This window comes from Stegostoma tigrinum, chromosome 8 (assembly GCF_030684315.1).
Source record: "Stegostoma tigrinum isolate sSteTig4 chromosome 8, sSteTig4.hap1, whole genome shotgun sequence".
NCBI classification, from domain to species: domain Eukaryota; kingdom Metazoa; phylum Chordata; class Chondrichthyes; order Orectolobiformes; family Stegostomatidae; genus Stegostoma; species Stegostoma tigrinum.
In genome coordinates this window covers 7,441,410-7,467,693 of record NC_081361.1, presented here as the reverse complement: position 1 = coordinate 7,467,693, position 26,284 = coordinate 7,441,410, and the positions used below count along the sequence as shown (strand labels likewise).

Here is a 26,284-nt window from a genome sequence, read left to right as displayed (position 1 = left end):
AAAACAACAATTTTCACTGTACTTCGGTACATGTGACAGTAATAAATCAAATCAAATCAATATGTTATAGATTCAACCTGGGATTGGGCTATTTTGGAACTGGTAATGTGTAATGTAACACTAGAACACATGAATGTTATGTTCTATTGTGAGGGGAATTGAAAGCAAGAGTAGGGAAGTTATGCTTCAGTTATATAGGGCATCAGAGAGATAGCGTCTGGAATACTGTGTACAGAACTCATCTGTTTATTTAAGGAAGGATAGAAATGTCAGAGGCAGTTCAGAGATGGTTTACCAGTCTAATACCTGGAATGAATGGTTGCCTGACGAGGAAAGATTGGACAAGCTTGGCTGGAGTTTAAAAGAGGTAATTTGATTGAAACATACAAGATCCCTGAGGGTCCCTGATTGCGTGGAAGTGGAGAGGATGTTTCCTGTAATGGAAAATAGAGAACTAGGGATCACTGTTTGACAATAGGGGCACAATCTCATAGTGTGGGGTCACTTAGTTCAGACAGACATAAAGAGGAACTGTTCTTCTCCCGGGGGTAGTGAATCTGTGGATTTTTTTTAAACCACAGAGCACTGTTCAGGCTGGGTCATTAAATATATTCCAGGTTGACAGAGATGGATTTTTAATGATTAAGGAAATCAAGCAATATGGTGAAAAGGCAATAAAGTGGAGTTGAGGATTATCAAATCAACTCAGATGTCATTGAATGGTAGAACAGACTTGATGGGCTGAATGGCCAACTATTGCTACTACACCTTATGGTCATTCCAGATATGACATTTCTCTCTCTATTCTCTCTCTACATTTCAATAACATGCTCTGTTTAAATGGTTTTTGTGTCTATATCAGGCCATGTTTTGCTGCTTAGAATACTATCCTGATTACACAACACACCCTGTTTTATTGTGTATAACATTTCTCTGCAGACCATAACTTATTAAGTCGTGCATACAACAGGCCATTTATTACTTATTTTACAATTTCTGTCTATATATATATGTGTGTGTATATATATATATATATATATATATATATATATACACACAGATCATAATTCTCTGAGTATAACACTGTTTGTATTCCACTGCATTAACATCCTTTTGTGCCGATCATAGAATTAAAGAATTTTACAATACAGAATACCATTCGACACATCATGTCTGTACCAGCTCCTGAAAGAGCTACCTAACTTGTCCCATTCTCCAGCCCTATCTCCATAGCCCTCTAACTTTATCACTTTCAAAATTATATCCAGTTCTCTTCTGAAATCTACGGAATCAGCCTCCACCACTCTCCCAGGCAGTGCATTGCAAATCCTGACAACTCTGAGCAAAGAAGTTTCTTCTCATCTCATTCCCAGCTCTCTTGCTGACAATCTTGAAATTATAACACCCTAGTTACCGATATACCAACTGGTGGAAATAGAATATCCTTCTTTACCCTGTCAAAATTTTTCATAATGTTGAACACCTCAATAAGGTTACCTCTTAACCTTCTTGCACCATGGACAATAAGCCCAATTTCTCAAATTGTTCCTTGTACCTAAAGTCCTTCATTCCTTCTAATAAATCTCTTTTGCAGTCTCTCCAGATCATAGGGTGATAAAGTAATACAGCATGGAAACAGAACCTTTGGCCCAAACTATACCATGCTGACCATGGTGCTCACTCAGCTAGTTCAAACTGCCCAGATTTGGTCCATAAACCCTTCCCATCTATGTACCTATCGAAACGTCCTTAACATCCTTCCTTAAACAAGGTGTCCAGAACTGAACACAATGATCCACGTGATTAGTAGAGATGTAGAACAAAGAACAAAGAAAATTACAGCACAGCCCTTCAGCCCGCCAAGCCTGCGCCAACCCAGATCCTCTATCTAAAACTGTCACCTATTTTCCAAGGATCTGTATCCGTCTGCTCCCTGCCCATTCACGTATCTGTCTAGATACATCGTGAATGACGCTGTTGTGCCTGCCTCTACCACTTCCGCTGGCAATGCGTTCCAGGTTCCCACCACCCTCTGCGTAAAGGACTTTCCACGTATTAGACGGCAAGCATGAGGGGGCATTGCTTTAAATTGAGGGGTGAAAGATATAGGACAGATGTCAGAGGTCGTTTCTTTACTCAGAGAGTAGTAAGGGTATGGAACGCTTTGCCTGCAACGGTAGTAGATTCGCCAACTTTAAGTACATTTAAGGCATCATTAGACAAGCATATGGATGTACATGGAATAGTGTAGGTTAGATGGGCTTCAGATTGGTATGACAGGTCGGCACAACATCGAGGGCCGAAGGGCCTGTACTGTGCTGTAATGTTCTATGTTCTATGTTCTATGTTCTATTTCTCTTAAACTTTTCCTCTCTCACCTCGAAATTGTGACCCCTACTAATTGAGTCCCCCACTCTGGGGAAAAAACTTCTTGCTATCCACCTGATCTATACCGCTCATGATTTTGTATTAGGTCCTCCCTCAACCTCCATCTTTCTAATGCAAATAATCCTAATCTACTCAACCTCTCTTCATAGCTAGCACCCTCCATACCAGGCAACATCCTCTGCACCCTCTCCAAAGCATCCACTTCCGTTTGATACTGTGGCAACCAGAACTGTACATAGTATTCCAAATGTGGTCAAACCAAAGTCCTATACAACTGTAACATGAGCATCACTTCCTTGTTTTTATACTCTATGCCTCTATTTATAAACCTAAGGATGCTATAATTCTTCTTAATAACTGTTTCAATTTACCTGGCCACCATCAGGGAGTTATGCACAAGGTCCTTCTGCTCCTGTGCTCCCCTCAAAATTGTACCTTTAAGCCTGTATTGTTTCTGCATGTTTCTTTGACCCAAAGTGTTTACCTTACATTTTTCTGCATTGAAATTCATCTGCCCATTTCATCAATTAAAAATCTATCCTCGTATTTATTTCAAACGCCTCCATGACCCATGTCTTACACAGTCAGTATATCAGTTACTTTGAAGAAAAATTACTTTTTAAAAGAAAATTTCACACTCCAAATCATTTGAAGCATGACACTCTACGAGAAATATGCTATCAAGGTGTACCCTACTTATTTACTATTAGCCTAAATAGTAAGGTACCTGTAAATCTAATGTTTTCAACTATTAACTTGCCATAAAAAGATGTTAGGTTCTTCAATCTCATGATATCCACATCAAATTAAATTTCTTATGCTGCAAGGGATTAACATAAACTTTGGTACAACAGTTCCAGAGATACTCTGCTGGATGCAAACACTCACCAGCTCCCAACTCTCAAATTTCCCACAAACCTGGGTGGTATCTGTGCTCATCCAATTCTGGCCTCTTGCTCATTTCCGGTTTAGATTGTTCCACAATGCCTTCAGCTGCCTGGGCTCCAAACTCTGGAATTTCCCTGACTAAACCCTTCCCAACTCTTTACCTCTCTCTCTCTCTCTCTTGCTTTTCCCTGTTCAAAAACACTGCTCGAATTCTCTCTCTCTTTGTTGACATGCCCGAATATCTCTGAACATCGCGCAGTGTTAGACTGGGTTTGGGACTCCCCCTTATTGATTAGAATCAGGAGATTTAACAAAGGGAAATGTTTTATATCAAGTTTGGGTGCTGTTTGAATCTGACCTAATGTTTAATTGTTCTTTCTCTCTCTCTCTCTTACAAAGGTGCCAAAAATGTTGGGCTTTGCATCAGGAAGCACTCACTCCATTTTGGATCAGACATTTGATCATGTAAGGGAGCCCAGTGGAAAGGATTCTCTTCTTCCGATGCAGGATCCAGGAAACTTACACTCGCAGCATCTGAGGCTGGAGGAGCCTGGGGTGGAGGCCCAATCCTGTGAGCTGCTGCCCCCTCAGTCCCTGGCAGAGGATGTGCTATCCAAGGCAACGAGCTACGACACAGTGTATGATATTCGCATCCAGGACCTTGATGCTCATTTCTCCTTTGAGGGCAGCAGCTTTTTCGATCTCCCGATGCTTGGCCTCAGCCCGTTCCCCACTGACGATCCCGACTTCCCGCTTAGCCCCCACGTCATAAAGCGGAGACGAGGGGGCATTGTGGAACAGAGGGACATCATCAAAGCTCACCAGGCCCATAAAATGCAGAGCACGCCTCAGGCCAAGCGCAAGGAATGGGAGTGAGTACTGGTCGATGCCATCTGCAGATGAAACCCATGCCATCTTTGTCCTCTCACTAGCAGTTCCCGATCCTGAGTGTCCAGTCTATACAACAGGGTGAAAAGACAAGCTGATGCCAACCGACACTCAAAGATATCACTCAATAGGAAAGGCGTTGGGCTAGACGGTTAGTGAAGGAAAGGAACGGCACAGTAAATCACCTCAACTAGCAAATCACATCGCATCATTTGGAATCCAAAAACTAGAACAAAGGAGACAGTCAGGAAGGGAGGGAGGGAGGGATGGAAGGGTGGGGAGGTTGAGAGAGAGAGGAATGGGTGAATGATGGAGGGGAGAGTGAGGGAGGAATGAGTGATGGAGAGAATAATGAGAAAAGATGTAGTGAATGAGGGGGAAATGGAGAGAGGAGTGAGTGAGTGAAGAGTGAGTGGTTAATAAGTGCAGAGAAAGTGAGGGAGGAGTGCATTCATGCAGACAGTTTACCAGCCTGTATAATATTGTCCTATATATGAATATATATAATAAGACATTATTTTACTGTTGGGTTCTTTAGCCAGGTATCATGAAGTTTATTTAAACAATAACTATTTACAAGGTTGCACTATCGCAATCTTTCACATGTATTCTGGATGTTTTGCTTCTGGTGTTACGTACATTGATTCCATTACATAAGAATGAGTGATTGAGGGTGAAGCAGTACCTTTATATCAGAGTATCACATTTTAATGATAAAATAGAAGTTTATTAAAATAAAAGAAATGAAATCAAAATAGAACAAATCAAGCTTTTCACATTTAATTCAAGTTGAAACACGCAGCAGTTTAAAATCCCATCTATCCCAAACTATCACTTTACAGTTCTCAACAACTAGACAGAACTCCTTCCTCTGTAGGCTTGACTTTAACTGTTTTTTTCAGTTCTGGGTCATGAGAGCTAATAACGTTTTTCTTGATTGTTTACACAACTGAGTTTCAGCACCTTAGCTTCAAATAAACCCTTAGGGTTTCTAGGAATAAATACAAAGTTGCTATAAAAGCTCAGCAAGTCTGGCAGCATCTGTGGAGAAGGAAAAAGAGTTGGTTAGGGTTTCTAACCAAACACTTCTGGTCTGGATTTTTAAAACCAAAACCCTTTCTCTAAGATAACCTATTTCCTAACTGTTCTGAACCAATCCCTTTCTCCCAGAGAAACTGTTCATATATTTTGACCCTCACCATGCTGTCTGTGAAATGAAACAAATGCTTTCCAATAATTATGAAGCCTTCTTATATACCTAGACCAGAAGCCAAATGTCATCAGATCAAAATCCATAACTCTAAAATAAATGATATTACCACATATGATATTAGTACATAAATGGCTTACATCACAATAGAGAGTGAAGAAGGAAGGGGAAAGGAGATACCGAGGGAGGGGACACTTAGGGAGGGAAGTAGGATGAAGGCAAAAGTGATGGTGGGAGTAGTTACATACTTGCATGCTATATCAAAGAGGAGTATGGTAGTTCTCCTAAGTGAACCTGATTTACTATTTGCCCATCAATCAGCATCCAGAGAAAATGGTTGGTTTGTTGCTGTTTGTGGGATCTTGCTGTGCATACATGAAATTCCATATTCCCTTCTGATCACCTGACTGGTGCTCAGGGCAAGCAATGAACCCAGAGTCTGCAGTGTTGGGGGTGGGTCGGTGGGAAGGAGGGAAATAGCCAGGAAGGTACAAGGAGCAATTTTATGGAACAGAAAGAGTTCCAAATGAGGAAAGTAGATTGACCCTGAATGGTTTAAATCATGGGGACCCAGGATAAAAAGTTTCTTTCTTTGGAGTATGGTATATCTCGCCAATCCTGGTCCCCTCCATTCCTGACCAGCCATGATTCTGACAAGGGTACATTTTTGGAGGGGACTGAGGAGAGAGAGAGATTTCCAAATGGGAATGTGACCTACTGGATTCCTGAAAAATTTCAGTCCTCAGCCATTTCATCAGTTCATGATGAAAAATCCAATATGATGCCAACCTGATAAGTGACATTTGTACTACACAAACACCAAGCAATAACTATCTCCAACATGAGACAATCTAAACATCGCCCCTTGGGATTCAATGGTGTTACTATCATTGAATTTCCCACTATCAACATCCCGGGCATTACCATTGACCAGAAACTCATCTGGATTCATCACATAAGCACTGTGGCTACAAGAGCAGGTCAGAGTCTAGAAATACTGCAGCAAGTAACTTACCTCCTGACTCCCCAAAACCCATCTATGAGGCACAAGTCAGGAGTGTGATGGAATACTTCCCACTTGCCTGGATGGGTGCAGCCCCAACAACACTCTAGAAGCTTAACACCATCCTCAATAAAGCCACCTGTTTGTTTAGAACCACATTCACAAGCATCCACTCCCTCCACTGCCCACACTCAGTAGCAGCAGTGTGTATGATTGACAAGATGCACTGCAGAAATTTACCAAAGCCCCTTAGGCAGCACAATGAAAACCCACAATCACTTCCAACTTGAAGGACAAGGGCAGTAGATACAAATGAATACCACTACCAGCAAGTGCCCCTCCACACCACTTACAATCCTGACTTGGAAATATATCACTGTTCCATCACTGTTGCTGGATCAAAATCCTGGGATTCCATCCCTGAAAGCTTTGTGAGTGTTTCTACACTGCAGTGATTCAAGAAAGCTGTTCAGACTCTTGTCATAGGAAGACCGATAGAGGATTCTGGATCTGTAGTCATTGGAGTTTAGAAGGTTGAGGGGGGATCCGATTGAAATTTACAGAATACTGAGAGGCCTGGACAGAATCAATGTGGAGAAGATGTTCCCACTAAAGGAGCCAAGAACACAATGTCAGAATGAAGGCACAACCCTTTAGAACGTGGTGAGGAGGAATTTCTTCAGCCAAAGGGTAGTTAATCTGTGGAATTCATTGAGACAGAGGGCTGTGGAGACCAATTCATTAAGTGACAGAGATAGATTCTTGATTAGTAAGGGGATCAAGGGGAGAAAGCAGGAAAATTGGGTTGAGAAACATCAGCCATGATCAAATGACAGAGCAGACTCAATGGTACAATGGCCTACTTCTGTTCTTGTATCTTATGTGCTTATGGTCACAACCGCGTTCTCAAGAGTTGGGCAACAAATGCTGGCCTCATCGGTGATTATTATCTCATGGTGAGGGGGGCCATGTGTAATTTTAAGGTGTGTAACTTTAAAATTTTAAAAACAGGAGGGAGGTGCTTTAAAAAACCCACACAAAACATTGTTGAATTTTGAGGTTTAGTCAAAATTTGAAAACAGAAATTGATGAACATGAAAAAACTGAAAGGGCTGCGGATGCAGAAACTGAAACAAAGTTGCTGGAAAAGCCCAGCAGGTCTGGCAACATCTGTGAAGCAAAAAACAGAGTTCACATTTCGGGTCTGGAGACCCTTCCTGTATTGATAAACATTTGTTCAGCAAGGTTTGTAAGGGATATGGGGGCAGGGAAGGGCTTAGATTCAGGCTATTCATGGTCTAAGTAAACAGCCTTGAGGGTCTACATGGACCGTGTGAATTCCTATGATCCAGACACCTCTTGCCATCGAAGCTGAGCTGTACAAGTGGGAGAGAGTATGGAGAAAAGGCACAAGATGCCAACTGGAGGTGGCTGACTTGTACTAGGAGGCACAGTGGGTGGAGTGTTGTGTGGGGAAATGTGAGGTTATGCTTTTGCCAGGAAGATTAGAAAAACAGCATTTTTTTAAGTGGAGAGAGACTGCAGAATGTTGCTTCTGGTACATAGAGTCACAAAGCACTGGAAAAGACCCTTTGATCCAACTTGTCTGCACTGACCAGATATCCCAATCTGACCTAGTCCCAATTGCCAGCATTTGACCCATATTCCCCCTAAACCCTTCCTATTCACATACCCATCCAGATGCCTTTCAAATATTTTAATTGTATCTGCCTCCATCACTTACTCTTATTCCATACACGCATCACCCTCCGCGTGAAAAGATTGCCCCTTAGGTCCTTTTAAAATCTTTCCCCACTCAGCCTAAACCTATGTCGTCAAAGGGTCTAGGCCTGAAACGTCAGCCTTCCTGCTCCTCTGATGCTGCTTGGCCTGCTGTGTTCATCCAACTCTACACCTTGTTATCTCCTTTAGTTTTGGATTCACTTACACTAGGAAAAAGACGGGTGATTCAACCCTACCCATGCCTCTCATGATTTTCTAAGCCTCTATAAAGGTGACCCCACAGCCTCTAATGCACCAGGGAAAAATGCTCCAGCCTATTCTGCCTGTCCTGATAGCTCAAACCCTTGAGTCCCAGTAACATCCTTGTCAATCTTTTCTGCACCATCTCAAGTTTACCAACATCTTTCCTATAGAAGAGCAACTAGGATTGTGCCCAGTATTCTAAAAGAGTGTCCCATATAATCGTGACATGACCTCCCAACTTTTATATTCAAAGCTCTGACCAATGAAGACAAGCATGCCAAATGCCTTCTTCACCACCCTGTCTCCCTGCAACTCCACTTTTAATAAACAATGTACATGTTCCTCTAGGTCTCCCTGTTCGGCAACACACCCCAGGCCCTTACCATTAACTGTATAAGCCCTGCCCTGGTTTGCCTTTCCAAAATGCAGCACCTCACATTTATCTAAATTAGACTGCATCTGCCACTGATCAGACAAACTTAGCGTGTAGGTGTGGCAAATGATTAAGAAGGTGGCACGGCGGCTCAGTGGTTAGCACTGCTGCCTCACAGTGCCAGGGACCTCATTTCAATCCCACTCTCGGGTGACTGTGCAGAGTTTGCACGTTCTCCCTGTGTCTGTGTGGGTTTCCTCCAGGTGCTCCAGTTTCCTCCAACAGTGCAAAGATGTGCAGGTTAGATGGATTGGCCATGCTAAATTGTCTGTAGTATTCGGGGATATTTAGGTAGGTGGGCTAGACATGGGGAAATTAGGGGAATGGTTCTGGGTGGGATGGTCTTCAGAAGGGCAGAGTGGACTTGTTGGGCCGAATGGCTTGTTTCCACAATGTAGGGATTCTATGATCTATGAAGGCAAATGGAATGGTGTTTATCACAAGGGGAAAGAATGTTAAAAGGAGACAGGTCTTGGCCTGATTGTGCAGGGCACTGCAGAGGTCTTTCCTTCAGTATTTAGTGTAATCCTCAGTTTAAGGATTGTTTTGGAAGCAGCTCATTCATGAAGAGGTTATCTTTTGAAGAAACGTTGTGCGGGTCAGGCTGATATTAATTGACATTTATGAGATGACAGGATGGAAGATCCGGAGGGAGTTTGATAGAGTCAACACTGAAAGGGTGTTCCCCCTGTCATGGTAGAATCTAGTAATAAGTTTCAGAATAACAGGGTCCCTCTTTAGGATGGAGATGACGAGGAATAATTTTCTCTCAGATCATCACTAGCCTTTGGAATTCTCTTCCCCAGAAAGTACCCAGCCATTAAAAATATCGAAAGCTGAATCAGGCAGAGTTTTGATCGACAGGAGTGGGATTAAGGTTATAGAGGGTGCTGGCAATGAAATAAAGGTAAGTCCTCTATCAGATTAGTCATTATTGAATGAGAGAGGAGACTCAAGGGGTGTAAATGGTATGTGCTGGCTCATGACTTTCTATAGTTCTTGTACAGAAGGGATGAGGGAATGATGCACCTTGGGAATCACTTGGCGGACATAGCTACAGGGGCTCCTTTCCCATACGACTGGCAAATCTGATTGAATGACCCTTCGACTCCAGCACCATCCATCATTGGGTGCTGCCTGGCTATCCATCTTTTATTTAATCACCCTTAATTTGGAAAAGGAATAATTGAAAGCTTCCCAAGAATGTGAACAATTTGTGCCCTATCTATGTCAATGTGCACCGTCAGCTTTCTTGCCTGGGGGCTTCCAGGGTCATCAGTCCCTGAAGGGTGAGGCAATCCTGGAGGGTGCCAACCCTTGACTGGTCGCAGAGGTCTTTGTGAACCTCTGATGCTGTCTGGCTTGCTGTGTTCCTCCAGCTCCACACTGTGTTATCTTTGTGAACATTGACAGCTAGACAGGGGAAATGTTATGTTCATCACCACTCCACAGCAACCAGTGGGAAGGAACAGTCCAGTGTGGAGTGAACTGGGCTCCACACTGCACTCACAAGGGGTGACAGAATCACAGAATTGTTACTGTGCGAAGGGAGACTATTCAGCCCATTGTGCCTGCAGCAGCTCTATTACCTAGTGCCTTTTCCCCAGGTCTTTGCACACCATTTCTAACCAAATAGCCATCCAATGCCCCTATTAAATCCCTCAATGGAGCTGCATCCACCACATTTCCAGTCAGAACATACCAGACCCTAACTATTCACTGAGTGAAAATGCTCTTTTTTTCCACATCACCCTTGCTTCGTTTGCACATCATTTTAAATCTACACCCCTCCCCTGTCTCGTCTACCTCCCCCCAGCCTTTTTGTCCCTGTTCTTGTTGAAGGTGGGAGCAGTTTCTCCCAATCTATCCTATCCAGCCCGTTCATGACTTTGAAAACCTCGCTGTCAGCTGCCTTCTCTCCAGGGAGAGCAGTCCCAACTTCTTCAATCTCTCCTCATTCACTGAAGTGAACAGATGGAGCAAACACTTCAAAGCATTTTTTTAATATATCTCTCGGGCCTCAAACATTGCCATTCTCAGTTTCGACTTGCGATGTTGTTAAATTCACTCCAAATTACAAGTGTCACTGGCACAACTAGTGCTCATCATACTTGCAGACAGTAAGGACTGACTTTGCTGGGAGCTAGAGTCAATAATTGTGGGGCTGGAAAAGCACAGCCAGTCAGACAGCATCTGAGGAGCAGGAAAAGTTAACATTTGGACCGAAACCCTTTAGCTGGACTGGGCGAAGTCGAGGTGAAGGGTTTTGACCTGAAATGTTGACTTTCCTGCTCCTCAGATGCCAACTAACTGCTGTAGTTTTCCAGCTCCACATCTATAGGAAGGGTTTATTGGGATAAGGGTGATGAATTGCCTTCTTGAACCACAGCGGTCCCAGTGCTGTAGGTAGATTCACAATGCCCTTAGGGAGGGAATGCCAGGAAATTGACCCTGTGATGATGAAGGAAAGGAGCTATATTTCCAAATCAGGACAGCAAGTGGTTTGGTGGAGAATTTGATGAGGGTGGCCTTCCCATATATCTGCTGCCCTTGTCCTTCTAGATGGAAGTGGTCGTGGGCTTGGACAGTGTTCAGGGGCTTCGGAGAATTCTGCAGTGCATCTTTCTGAGAGGTTAGAATGTAGAATTAGAAGCGATTGAGGTGACCATTCAAGATATGTTTACGAGAGGATCTATCAGGAGGAAGAAACAGAAGGATAAACTGGGAAGGTAGATGAAGTAACAGAAGACGTCTCAGTTTATCTTGTATTCAACCATAGGGTGTGGGTTTTGCTGGCTGGGTCAGAATTTATTGTCCGTCCCTAGTTGCCCCGGGAGTAGGTGATGGTGAGCTGCCTTCTTGAACCACCGCAATCCATGTGCCTTAGGTAGACCCACAGTCCTGGTGAATTCACTGTAGTTGATAAGAGGTAGTTCAGACTGTAACCACGGTGTAAAGGTGTTTAGGGCGTGCCATTGGGACAAGTCTTGGTGAGTTACAGTGCACATTGCAGCTACAGCTGCTGGAAAAGGAACTAGTTGAGATAAATTCCCACAATAATAGCAGCTTCCTGCCTCCATGCATACTGACTCAATCATCTAAGCTTGCAAGCTGAAATGCCTTGGGAGCAGCAGATGTGTCTCCATGGTGTTAATTTCTCGCAATGTATGAACAACGAGGGACCCTGTCACATGAGACATTGTGTGCTGATCTCCAGTTTCTCACACACAGCCTGTGCTGCCTCTGAGTCACACTGCAGCTGAGAGAATGACTCCACTCCCACCACTTCCTCCTGGCAATGAACTCACAGAGTACCTGAGGAATCCTTCAACGCAGCTTTTCACCAGCTCACCACGAGAGGGTCTGTGGCAAGGAAGCTTTGCTTTGTGCTGCCCCTGTCTTGGGTGTGTTTGGTGGGGGACAGTCGACAGGGAGCTTTACTCTGCTCCTAATCCATGTTTTCCCTGTCCTGGCAGTGTCAGCGTAGAGAGAGCTTTACTCTGTATCTAACACCGTGCTGTCACTGTCCTGGGAGTGTTTGATGTGCACAGTGTAGAGACAGCTTTACTCTGCATCCAATCCTGTGCTGTGCCTTTCCTGGGAATTTTTGATAGGGACAGTGTAGAGGGAGCTCTCCTGTTTATCTAACCGTGTGCTGTCCCTATTCCTGGGTGTTATTGATAGGGACAGTGAAGTTGTAATCATTTTCAAATGTGCAGTGATTTGATCAGGGATCTTTCTTACTAATGTTGGGATCTATCTTAGAATTACCCTTTGATTTTTGCTGGAGTTATTCTCCCATTAGTTTGAGTCCCCTCACACTGCAGTGCGTAAATGTGATCAGTGCTTGTTATGGGTGCTGCTTTACTCTGCATGTAATCTGGTGAACAACAGAATCTTTAGGATAAATAACTGGAATTTAATTTGCTTCTTCACAATTCTTGAAGCATTTCAACAGCATTGCTGGAATGTATTCATTCCACTGTGAATATGCTCGCTCTTTGAAAGTTATTGCAATTTTTTTCTTTTGTTTTGGACACTTCCTCCAATATTTTTTAAACCCTACTTTGAAAAGGTGAGCTAATCAGAGGCTTTTTAGGGACCCTCCTGTTTTCCATTTCTTTCCTTCACTTCTCCTGCTGATTACGATGTACCATCCTCCTTCGGTTGAACAGCATTTGGAGGAAGCACTGAGGGTGGTGAGGGCACAGAATGTACTCTGGGTTAGGCATATCAGCGTTCACCACTGAGAGTGGCTCGGCAGCAGCACAACTGATCGAGCTGGCCAGGTCCAAAAGGATATAGCCTCTGGACTTTGCCTGGTGAGAGAGCCAACAAGAGGAAAAACATACTCCACCTCATCCTCACTAATCTGCCAGCTGTAGATGCATCTGTCCTTGACAGTATTGGTAAGAGAGACCACCAAACAGTCCTTGTGGAGACAAAGCCCTGCCTTCACATTGAGAATACCCTCCAACTGTGTAATTTCATTCTTGGTTGTGCTATAATACAAATTATTGAACACAATATTTCATATCACTCAACCTTCCTCAAAATCAAGTTCAGAAATTTTGAAGAGCATTTCATCATGAACTTTATTTCAGCACAGCCTGTAGTGCAGAGGCTTCTGAGCAAAACTGGTTAGACATCATCTCAAAGGCATGGTGCAATGGTGCAGAGAAAATTTACTTCATCCTGATAAGGCATGGACCTTCAGCCAAAAGTATGTCCTTTATTACACAATTACACCAGTCCTTTATGTGAGGGCATCATCCCAAACTTGTCTTCAGTTCTATCGTTTACAACGATGTATCAGAATGACTCACTCTGAACACAATAGACACAAAATGGAGCTTTATCAGGGTGAAGTAAATGTTCTTTGCACAATGGTAGGGTCAAATGCTTTTGAGGTATTGTCTAACCAATAGGTGTGGCAATGTTTAAAATTTCTCAACCTTCCTCAAAATTAAGTTCCGAAATTCTGAAGAGCACTTCACCATGTTCTTTATTCCTTAACTTCTCAAGTGTGCTTTAATGAAGAATTCAGCCTCACTGACATTTTGCAGCTGCGTGTTGTGTAGTGTATGACTAACACTTGCTCAGCTACAAGCAACCAGTGGCCACCCCCTTTGTCTGTAGGAAGTGGGAGGAATCGAAAGAGAAGTTGTTGAGGGTGAGGACGAGTTCGGCTAGGTGGCTGAGGGTGTAGGTGGAAGGGGACTCGTCGGGCCTGCGGGACAGGAAGAAGCGGAGAGCCTTAAGGCCAGCTGCATGAGGAATGCAGGTGTATAGGGACTGGACGTCCATGGTGAAAATGAGGTGTTGGGTGCCAGGGAATTGGAAGTTCTGGAGGAGTTGGAGGGCGTGGGTGGTGTCACGGACATAGGTGGGGAGTTCCTGGACCAAGGGGGAGAAAATGAAGTCCAGATAGGTGGAGATGAGTTTGGTAAGGTAGGAGCATGCGGAGACAGTGGGTCGACCAGTGCAGGGAGGTTTGAGGATTTTGGGAAGGAGATAGAAGCGGGAAGTGTGGGGTTGGAGAACAATAAGGTTGGAGGCTGTGGGTGGGAGATCACCCGAGGTGATGAGGCCATGGATGGTATTGGAGATGATGGTTTGGTGCTCGGGGGTGGGGGTCATGGTCAAAGGGACGGTAGGTGGCGGTGTTGGAGAGTTGCTGTTTGGCCTCGGCAATGTAGAGGTCAGTGCGCCATACTACAACTGCACCTCCCCTGTCTGCGGGTTTGATGGTAAGGTTGGGGTTGGAGCAGAGGGAGCGGAGGGCTGCCCGTTCTGCGGGGGAAAGGTTGGAGTGGGTGAGAGGGGTGGAGAGGTCGAGGTGGTCGAGGGGGTGACCATGGGTACCTGCATGGGCCCAAGCTATGCCTGCCTCTTTGTAGGTTACGTGGAACAGTCCCTCTTCCGCACCTACACTGGCCCCAAACCCCACCTCTTCCTCCGTTACATTGATGACTGTATTGGCACCGCCTCTTGCTCCCAAGAGGAGCTTGAACAGTTCATCCACTTCACCATTACCTTCCATCCCAACCTCAAATTCACCTGGGCCATCTCCAATACATCCATCACCTTCCTGGACCTCTCTATCTCCATCTCAGGCAAACAGCTAGAAACTAATGCCCGCTTCAAGCCCACCGACTCTTACAGCTACTAGAATACACCTCCTCCCACCCACCCTCCTGCAAAAATTCTATCCCCTCTTCCCAATTCCTTCAGCTCCGCCGCACCTGCTCCCAGGATGAGGCATTCCACTCCCACACCTACCAGATGCCCGCGTTCTTCAAGGACTGCGACTTCCCCCCGCAGTGGTCGAGAACACCCTTGACAGTGTCTCCCGCATTTTCAGCAACGCATCCCTCACACCCTGCCCCCGCAATAACCGCCCTAAGAGAATCCCCCTAGTCCTCACATACCACCCCACCAACCTCCGGATACAACGCATCATCCTCGAACACTTCCGCCATCTACAATCCAACCCCACCACCCAAGACATTTTTCCATCCCCACCCTTGTCTGCCTTCCGGAGAGGCCACTCTCTCCGGGACTCCCTTGTCTGCTCCATGCTCCCCTCCAACCTCACCACACCCGGCACCTTCCCCTGCATCCGCAGGAAGTGCTACACTTGCCCCCACACTTCTTCCCTCAACCACATCCCAGGCCCCAAAGATGACTTTCCATATCAAGCAGATGTTCACCTGCACATCTGCCAATGTAGTATACTGTATCCACTGCACCAGTTGTGGCTTCCTCTACATTGGGGAAACCAAGCGGAGGCTTGGGGACCACTTTGCAGAACACCTCTGCTCGGTTCACAACAAACAACTGCACCTCCCAGTCACGAACCATTTTAATTCACCTCCCCCACCCACCATTCCTTAGACGACATGTCATCATGGGCCTCCTGCAGTGTCACGATGATGCCACCCGAAGTTTGCAGGAAGAGCAACTCATATTCCACTTGGGAGCCCTGCAGCCCAATGGTATCAATGTGGACTTCACAAGCCACAAAATCTCCCCTTCCCCCACTGCATCACAAAACCAGCCCAGCTCGTCCCCTCCCCCACTGCATCCCAAAACCAGCCTAGCTCATCCCCGCCTCCCTAACCTGTTCTTCCTCACACCTATCCCCTCCTCCCACCTCAAGCCGCACCTCCATTTCCCACTTACTAAGCTCATCCCGCCTCCTTGACCTGCCCGTCCTGACCTATCCCCTCCCTACCTCCCCACTTATACTCACCTCTACAGGCTCCCTCCCCGTCCCTTTAACTTGTCTGTCTTCTCTCAACCTATCTTCTCCTCTATCCATCTTCGGTTCGCCTCCCCCTCTCTCCCAATTTATTTCTGAACCCTCTCCCCATCCCCCTCTCTGATGAAGGGTCTCGGCCCGAAACGTCAGCTTTTCTGCTCCTGAGATGCTGCTTGGCCAGCTGTGTTCATCCAGCTTAACACTTTGTTATCTTGGATTCTCCAGCATCTGCAGATGCCATTATCTCAGACAAATTACTTCTCAATTTTGCAGAATTTCCTTTCCCTCGGTCAAAACCTTTTACTCTCAATTTATCTCTGTCCTTTCCATCATGATATGTGCAAGAGCGACCATCTCGGGTGGCAGTAACAACTCTGAGGTGGACGAGTTTGTTTAAGCGAATCGAGTGGTCTAATACAAATAGTTACTGGTAAATGCAGGGAGAGGAGATCTTGGTAGACACACAGGAATTCCGAATTCAGTCTGATTCATGATCATGAGTTACAGCTTTTTACACACAGAAATAAACAACTTGTCCAGCAATCATGGTTTATTTCCATTCTCCCTTTCTAGTGTGCTCACTCCCTCGTGCACATCATGTGCTCTTATTTTAGTTTGATAATTTAGTCAGCTACCTACTTTGTCAGCTATTCTGTCCTATTGTGCTGTCTAATCTCATCAGCCAGCTATCTAACAGTTAGGGTGGAGAGTCGTGTGTGTGTGTGTGTGTGTGTGTGTGTGTGTGTGTGTTTATTTACACGCGCATATGGGAGAGTCTTGTTTTTCAACACTAAATCTAGCCGAATTGTGGTCCCTATCCCTGGTACAGTCACCCCACCCACTCGCCCATCTTATTTCTCCAAAACTAAATCCAGAATTCCGTCTCCTCTCAAAAATGCGGCACACTACATGAATATTTCCCCCTCAGTGCCCCTTATATGGCTTGAAACCCAGTTGATTTCGGGATAGTTAAAATTTCCATCTGTCCTTGAGGCGGAATTTTGTCCTCATAAATTTTCCTCTATCCCTGTCTCAACCATAAAAGCTTCATTTGTTAACGCCTTTGGTATAGAATTCCTTCTCACTACTGTAACTGATTCTTTAACTAATAGCTGTGAGGATATCTGTCCCAGCTCTACCCAGGTACAACCCTTCAGGCTTGGGCAGGCTCCACCTTCCCCAGAAACAGTCAGGAAAACTCAAGAATTTAAACCCCTCCTTGTATACCTTTTCTCCAGCCACACATTCATCTGAGCTATCCTCTTAATCCTCCTCTCGCCAGAATGTGGCATTGAGAGTAACCCTGAGATGACTACATTTTGTGGTCCTGCATTTTAATTTATCTCCGTACTTCCTACATTCAGCTTTCAGGTTTCCGTCCCTTTGTTTACCTATGCGGTTGGTACCTATGTAAATCATAACCACCGGCTGTTTACCCTCCCACTCCAGAAATGTCTTGTTAACTACTCTGTGATATCCCTGACCCTGGCCCCATGGAGGCAACGTACCATCCTGTATCTATTGCTCCTAATGTGGTCTCCTCCATGTTGGGGTGATTAAATGCAGACTCATTGACCATTTCACAGAACATTTGCGCTCTGCACACACCAACCAGCCTGACCTTCCAGTTGCCGTCCATTTTAATTGCCCCTTGCACTCCCCTGGTGACATGTCCATTCTTGGCCTCCTCCAGTGTCACCAAAGTGAGGCCAAATGTAAACTGGAGTAACAACACCTGATATTTCACCTTGGGAGCTTACAGCCCAATGGTCTCAACATTGACTTCACCAGCTGCAAACTCCCTCCACCCCTTGCCTTATCCCATAAACAGCCTCCTCCTCACCTCCCTGATCTGACCCAACCTGCCCATCTTCCTATTCACCTATCTGCTCCACTCTTCCCACTGACCAATCACAATAACCCCTAACTGCATCCACCTATCACCATCTCTCCTACACTCCATCTCAGTTCCAACCCCCCACCCCATTTATTTCTGGGCTCCCCTTCCCCTCCTCAGTCCTGACGGAGGGTTTCATCCTGAAACATTGACTTTCATGCGCCTCGGATGCGGTCTGACCTGCTGTGCTTTTTCAGCTTCACAGCTATAGGCTCTGGCTTCCAGCATTTGCAGTCCTTATTGTCTCCCGGGCAACATCCTTTATTCATTAATGGGCTGAGGGTGTCGCTGGCTAAGCAGCATTTATTGCCCATCCCAAATTACCCAGAGGCCAGTTAAGTGTCAACCACATTGCTGTGGATTTGGAGTCATGTGTAGGCCAGACCAGGTAAGGATGGCAGTTTCTTTCCCCAAAGGACATTAGTGAACCAGATAGGCTTTCCAACAATCAACAATGGATTCAAGGTCATCATTGGATCCTTAATTCCAGACTTGGTGCTCGGAAACGAGCCGGGGCAGGTATCAGATCTTGTGGTGGGAGAGCATTTTGGTGATAGTGACCATAACACTCTCTCATTCTACATAGCTATGGAGAAGGAGAGGATTAGGCAGAATGGGAGGATATTTAATTGGGGAAGAGGAAACTATGATGCGATTAGACACGAGTTAGGAAGCATGGACTGGGAGCAGTTGTTCCATGGTAAGGGAACTATAGACATGTGGAGATGGTTTAAGGAACAGTTGTTGGGAGTGATGAGTAAATATGTCCCTCTGAGACAGGCAAGACGGGGTAAGATAAAGGAACCTTGGATGACGAGAGCGGTGGAGCTTCTAGTGAAAAGGAAGAAGGTAGCTTACATAAGGTGGAGGAAGCTAGGGTCAAGTTCAGCTAGAGAGGATTACATGCAGGCAAGGAAGGAGCTCAAAAATGGTCTGAGGAGAGCCAGGAGGGGGCACGAGAAAGGCTTGGCAGAAGGAATCCGGGAAAACACAAAGGCATTTTACACTTACGTGAGGAATAAGAGAATGGTCAAAGAAAGAGTAGGGCCGATCAGGGATAGCATAGGGAACTTGTGTGTGGAGCCTGAGGAGGTAGGGGAAGCCCTAAATGAGTTTTTTGCTTCTGTCTTTACGAAAGAAACGACCTGTGTAGTGAATGAAACCTTTGAAGAGCAGGTGTGCATGCTGGAATGGATAGAGATAGAGGAAGCTGATGTACTGAAAATTTTGTCAAACATTAAGATTGACAAGTCGCCAGGCCCGGATCAGATTTGTCCTCGGCTGCTTTGGGAAGCGAGAAATGCAATTGCTTCGCCACTTGCGAAGATCTTTGCATCCTCGCTCTCCACTGGAGTCGTACCTGAGGACTGGAGAGAGGCAAATGTAATTCCTCTCTTCAAGAAAGGAAATAGGGAAATCCCCGGCAATTATAGACCGGTAAGTCTCACGTCTGTCGTCTGCAAGGTGTTAGAAAGGATTCTGAGGGATAAGATTTATGACCATCTGGAAGAGCATGGCTTGATCAAATACAGTCAACACGGCTTTGTGAGGGGTAGGTCATGCCTTACGAACCTTATCGAGTTTTTTGAGGATGTGACTAGTAAGGTTGATGAGGGTCAAGCTGTGGATGTGGTGTATATGGACTTCAGTAAGGCATTTGATAAGGTTCCCCATGGAAGGCTCATTCAGAAGGTCAGGAGGAATGGGATACAGGGGAACTTAGCTGCTTGGATACAGAATTGGCTGGCCAACAGAAGACAGCGAGTGGTAGTAGAAGGAAAATATTCTGCCTGGAAGTCAGTGGTGAGTGGGGTTCCACAGGGCTCTGTCCTTGGGCCTCTACTGTTTGTAATTTTTATTAATGACTTGGACGAGGGAATTGAAGGATGGGTCAGCAAGTTTGCAGACGACACAAAGGTCGGAGGTGTCGTTGACAGTGTAGAGGGCTGTTGTAGGCTGCAGCGGGACATTGACAGGATGCAGAGATGGGCTGAGAGGTGGCAGATGGAGTTCAACCTGGATAAATGTGAGGTGATGCATTTTGGAAGGTCGAATTTGAAAGCTGAGTACAGGATTAAGGATAGGATTCTTGGCAGCGTGGAGGAACAGAGGGATCTTGGTGTGCAGATACATAGATCCCTTAAAATGGCCACCCAAGTGGACAGGGTTGTTAAGAAAGCATATGGTGTTTTGGCTTTCATTAACAGGGGGATTGAGTTTAAGAGTCGTGAGATCTTGTTGCAGCTCTATAAAACTTTGGTTAGACCGCACTTGGAATACTGCGTCCAGTTCTGGGCGCCCTATTATAGGAAAGATGTGGATGCTTTGGAGAGGGTTCAGAGGAGGTTTACCAGGATGCTGCCTGGACTGGAGGGCTTATCTTATGAAGAGAGGTTGACTGAGCTCGGTCTCTTTTCATTGGAGAAAAGGAGGAGGAGAGGGGACCTAATTGAGGTATACAAGATAATGAGAGGCATAGATAGAGTCGATAGCCAGAGACTATTTCCCAGGGCAGAAATGGCTAGCACGAGGGGTCATAGTTTTAAGCTGGTTGGTGGAAAGTATAGAGGGGATGTCAGAGGCAGGTTCTTTACGCAGAGAGTTGTGAGAGCATGGAATGCGTTGCCAGCAGCAGTTGTGGAAGCAAGGTCATTGGGGTCATTTAAGAGACTGCTGGACATGCATATGGTCACAGAAATTTGAGGGTGCATCCATGAGGATCAATGGTCGGCACAACATTGTGGGCTGAAGGGCCTGTTCTGTGCTGTACTGTTCTATGTTCTATGTTCTATGTTCTATATTTATTGAATTCAAATTCTACCATTTGCTGTGGCAGGATTTGAACCTGGGTCCCGAGAATGTTTTCTGGGTTTCTGATTAACAGTCCAAATAATACCACTAGGTTATTACCTCCTCCTAGATAGCATCCTCGATTTACTTCTGCAGCCACAGAAGTACATGTCTGTCCCCTTAACTGTTGAACCCACTACCATTAAAGCCCTACCACTTGTATTCCATACCTTCAGATCCTCCATGAGCTGGGCTGGTGCTGCTTTTGCCTGAAAGGCCATTCCCCTCCCAACAATATCCAAAGCGATATTTCTGTTTGAGAAGGGGAGTGACCACAGGGGACCCCTGCACTTCCTTCCTGAGGCTTTTCCTTTGTCTGATGGTCACCCATTCCCTTTCTGCCTGTGTAATCCTCAGCTGTGGCATGCCTACCCTTGCTAAATGTGCTACCCATGACATTCTCAGTATCATCGATGCTCCATGGTGGGTCCAAACACAGCTCCAGGTCTGAAAAACAGCAAGGCAGCAGTTGCAGCTTTACACACATCTTGCACACATGGTCTTCAGGGACGCTGGAAACATCCCCTATTCCCCACATTGTGCACGAGAAGCGCACCATATCTCTGAGGTCTCCAGCTATGACTTCTCTCTGGATTAATCTAATTGCTCCTTTTAAGAGAATTTAATTAAGCTCGGAACCTTTCTTTGTTCCAAATCCTTCTATTCTACTCAAAAGTTTCTATTTTTATTTAGGTTAACACATTATTCTTTAGAATCTGTAAGCAAATACTCTGCAGAAATCACCAGTTGGCTGATTCCATTGGGACCGTGCCATTTTCTGAACTGTCCACACTGAGACTTAACACTGCCCTTACTCACTCCCTGTCTTATCTAACTCATTGTTTTCAACTAACTCCAAAGCACCCTTGTCTAGCCAAGCTGCACTCACAACACACCATACGCCTTCTTAACAACCCTACCTGGATGGCAACGTTCAGGGATTTATGCACATGGACACCGAGATCTCTCTACTCATCCAGGCTACCACGAATCTTACCATTAGGCTCGTACTCTGTATTCCTGTTACTCCTTCCAAAGTGAATCACCTCACTTTTCTGCCTTAAATTCCATTTGCCACCTCTCAGCCCAGCTCTGCAGCTTACCTATGTCCCAAGTAACCTGCAACATTCTTCTGCACTATCCACAACTCTACCGACTTTAGTGTCATCTGCAAATTTAATAACCCATCCTTCTACACCCTCATCCAGGTCATTTATAAAAATGATAAACAGCAGTGGCCCCAAAACACATCCTTGCGGTACACCACCAATAACTGAACTCCAGGATGAACATCTCCCATCAACCACCACACTTTGTCTTCTTATAGCTAGCCAATTTCTGATCCAAACTGCTAAATCACCCTCAATCCCATGCCTCCGTAATTTCTGCAATAGCCTTCCATGGGGAACCTAATCAAATGCTTTACTGAAATCCATATCCACCACATCAACAATTTTACCCTCATCCTCCTGTTTGGTTAAACTCTCAAAGAACTCAATATGGTATGTGAGGCATGAACTACCCTTCACAAAATCTTGTTGACTATTGTAATCAAATTATTCCTTTCTAGATGATTATAAATCCTATCTTTTATAATCCTTTCCAACACTTTTCCCATAATCAAAGTAAGGCTCACTGGTCTATAATTATCAGTGTTGTCTCTACTCCCCTTCTTGAACAAGGGGACACCATTTGCTATCCTCCAGTCTTCTGACACTATTCCTGTAGACAATGATGACATAAAGATCAACGTCAAAGGCTCTGCAATTTCCTCCCCAGCTTCCCAGAGCATCCTGGGATAACTCCCATCCAGCCCAGCAGACTTACCTATTTTCACGCTTTCCAGAATTGCTAACACCTTGTCCTTATGAACCTCAATCCCGTCTATTCTAATAGCAAGTATCTTGGTATTCTTCGACAACATTGTCTTTTTCCTGTGTGAATACTGACAAAAAATATTCATTTAGCACCGCTCCTATCTCTTCGGACTTCACACACAACTTCGCACTTCTGTCCTTTTCCTCGGCACTTTTTTTTTCAGCGGCTTCTGTCTCCTGCTTTGAGGAAGATGGAGGGTGTGCATTACCTTTTGGCAGCCGTGGGGCTAGAATGACTCATGAATAATAATCCCTGGAACACAAAATAGCCTCTGTCCCTCTGGAGCCTGCTAATTGGCAAATTTTTAAGGTGCACATATCGCTGCACTTAGTAAAGGCATCATAGAACATAGAACATAGAACATAACAGCACAGTACAGGCCTTTCGGCCCTCGATGTTGTGCCAACCTGTCATACCGATCTCAAGTCCATCTAACCTGGTGTTAGGAAGAACAGTTCAAGTTTATTTGATCTCACTTTGATTACATTGAAGTGTAATATACATCTCATTCCTCATTTTACTACCTCCTCTATCCTGACATTGATGGGTGATAACCCAAGAATTTTTAAAATATCTTTAATGCTGCCAAGCCTCTGGGAAAATTAGTACATCTGGCCCTGTATCTTATTCAAAATTAGTTTCCTTGTCATTGGCACTACAACCAGCAATGAGATTTCAACCCGTCAATGGAGTTGCATTCTCTCAATGGGTATGTCACGTCCCACCTCCTGGTGCTGGCGAGGCTCCTGGTGCATCTGTCTTGTTCACTGGGATTCTCACATTGAGTTGCTGCATTGTTATGCTCACTGGAATTCACACACTGCATTGGTGCTCTGTTTTGTGTTCTGAAACCCACTCCACCTTCTGCCCTATCTACACAAGCACCCCTCGCTCCTCACCGCACAATGTAAATGTAAAACAGAGTGAGGCAGAGAGGCTGACAGCGACGAGGAAGGTGTAGGTTGACCAAGATTTGGAGAGAGACAAAAAGAAGTTGTGAGGATGAATCGCAAAAGGAGTTAGAGACAGAAAGCGAGCATGAGAGAGGCTGAGCTGAGATCTGGTGAGTTTTCCAAGCAGCCTGTGCCTGATTGTAATGTTTCTACACCTTCGCTAGAGGGCAGTGACATGCTGTGGTTCAGCTTTGGTGGCTCTTTGTTGATCTGGTAAACTGGGAGCTGTTTGTTAATCCTATTCCCAATCCCATATCTACCATACCCTCCAGAACCGATTCAACCCCAACAAGGACAGGAGCTTGCAGGGGCTGCTGAGGAGATTGGCCAGGATGGTGCTAGGGAGGAAGGTAGAACAACTCTGCCGAGTGCAGGGTGGCAGGAGAGTTGACAGAGGAGCTGAAACATTGACAGAGTTTGGAGAAAATGAATAATGATGGCGTCAGATACCATACAGTGGGAAATTAGAGGACATATAGCACTGGAACAGGCCCTTCAGCCTACCATGTCTGTGTGACCATGATGCCACCTGCCTGCACATGGTCTGTATTCCTCTTCCCTACCTGCTCACGTGTCGAAATATCTCTTAAAATTTGCTGACATATCTGTTATGACAACTTCCACTTGCAGTATGTTCCAGGCGCCTATCACCCTCTGTATAAAACTTGCCTCGCCAATCTCCTTGAAACTTTCCCCCTCTTACCTTAAGCTGATGGGATGGCGTGGCGGCTCAGTGGTTAGCAGTCCTGCCTGACAATGCCAGGGACCTGGGTTTGATTCCAGCCTCGGGTGACTCTCTGTCTGGAGATTTGCACATTCTCTGCGTGTCTGCTTGGGTTTCCTCCCAAAGTCCAGAGATGTGTAAGCTAGGTAGTTTGGCCATGGGAAATGCAGGGTTACAGGGATAAGGGTAGGGGCTATGTCTGAGCAGGATGCTATTTGGAGGGTCAGTGCAGGCTGCTTCCAACACTGTGAGGATTCTATGATTCCTTCCCCTTAGTATTTGACATTTCCACTTTGGGAAAGAGACTTTGACTATCCTTCCTATCCACGCCTCTCATAATTTCATACATTCTAGAAGGTCACCCCTCAGCCTGCGATGCTCTAGTGATAACAATCCAAGTTTGTCCAACCTCTCCCCGGTGCCAATACACTCCAATCCAGGCAATGTCCTGGTAAACCTCTTTTGTTTAAACCTTCTCCAAAGTCTCTTCATCTTTCCATAGTGCACACTGTGGAACTGCACACTGTACTCCAAATGTGGCCGATCTAAAGTTTTATACAGCTATGTTACAACTTGCCAATTTTTACACCCAATGCCCCAATTAATGAAGGCAACCATGCCATATGCCTTCCTGACCACTGTATCCATTTTGCTTGTCACTTTCAGGGAACAATGGACTTCCATCCACGGACTCTCTGTATATCAATGCTCCGAGGGGGTGCTACCATTTACAGAGATATACAAAAGTTTGGAAAATAAATGAAGGAGAGGTTATGGTGCACAAAGTTGTTATCATCTGAAAGGATCCTGGGGAAAGTTTTACCCCAAAAAGGCGATGAGATAAATTCCTGACAGAGAATGATTTACAACGCTCTCTGCGTTGGGAAAGGAAACAGGATTAGTGGGACAGCACTGTTAGGAAGCTGAGCAAGGCCTGAATGGCCATTGTCATTGCCTCAATGTTAACACAAGACCAAAGGCAATTGGGCCATCTCTCTACAACACTGATATGCTAGGCACCTCCCTGTAGGAGACAGTATCCATGGAAATGATAGCTCAGAGTCCAAATCTAGCGCAGAGAGGAAACACATGACAAACTGTTATTTCACTGATTGTTCAGAGGGCACATTGCCAAAGGGCAGACAATAACCTCAAATAGAGGGATTGGACATGCCTGCTCAGACAGCCAATGAAAAGCTTCGTACCAAGAGCCCTTGCGTATACCTGAAAATAGAGTGGAGACACAGACTTACCTATCCAGTGTTGAGGGAACTTTACTCTGTATCTAACCCTGTGCTGTTACTGTCCTGAAACAGTTTGATAGGGACAGTGAAGAGAAGACTTTACTCTGTATCTAATCCATGCTGCCCCAGTCCTTGGAGTGTCTAATGGGGAAAGTATAGAGAGAGCTTTACTCTGTATCTAACCTTGCACTGTCCATGTCCTGGGAGTGTTTGATGGGGTCAGCATAGAGGAAGATTTTCTGTCTATCCAACCCCATGCTATCCCTGAGCTGGGAGTGTTTGATGGGGACAGTTTAGAGGGAAGTTTACTCTGTATTTAACCCCATGCTGTAGAGGCCAATTCTGAAAAAGAGAATCTGCATGGATGCTGTCAGACTTGTTGAATTTCTCCAGTATGTTAAGTTTCTATTTGTGCTCTAAAAGGAGTTATTTCATTCAATGCTGATTTTCGAGATCACTTTGGAGAGATAGCTGTTGAACCTTATAAATCTGAAATGCTGTCACTCCACTGTATTAGTTTTTCCGAAAAATGACTGAAAAAAATCCTATCTCCACTCACGTAAAATGTGTCCTTAGTTTAGCTATTGTCACAAATTTCTGATGTTACGCCAAATTCTTGTTCACCAAGAGCATTGACATGTTCTCTTTTGATTTTATCTATGTCGCCACTCTTAAATC

General features: G+C 45.1%; 1 protein-coding gene across 1 annotated transcript in view; it reads left to right on the top strand.

Moving 5' to 3' along the window:
* Positions 1-26,284, top strand: part of LOC125456615 (probable voltage-dependent R-type calcium channel subunit alpha-1E) — a 714,016-nt gene that overhangs the window by 21,853 nt on the left and 665,879 nt on the right. Inside the window, exon 2 of the mRNA XM_059647713.1 lies at positions 3,676-4,148. Coding sequence (XP_059503696.1) covers positions 3,685-4,148 — 464 coding nt within the window. The 5' untranslated portion in view covers positions 3,676-3,684. The remainder of the gene's footprint in view (positions 1-3,675; positions 4,149-26,284) is intronic.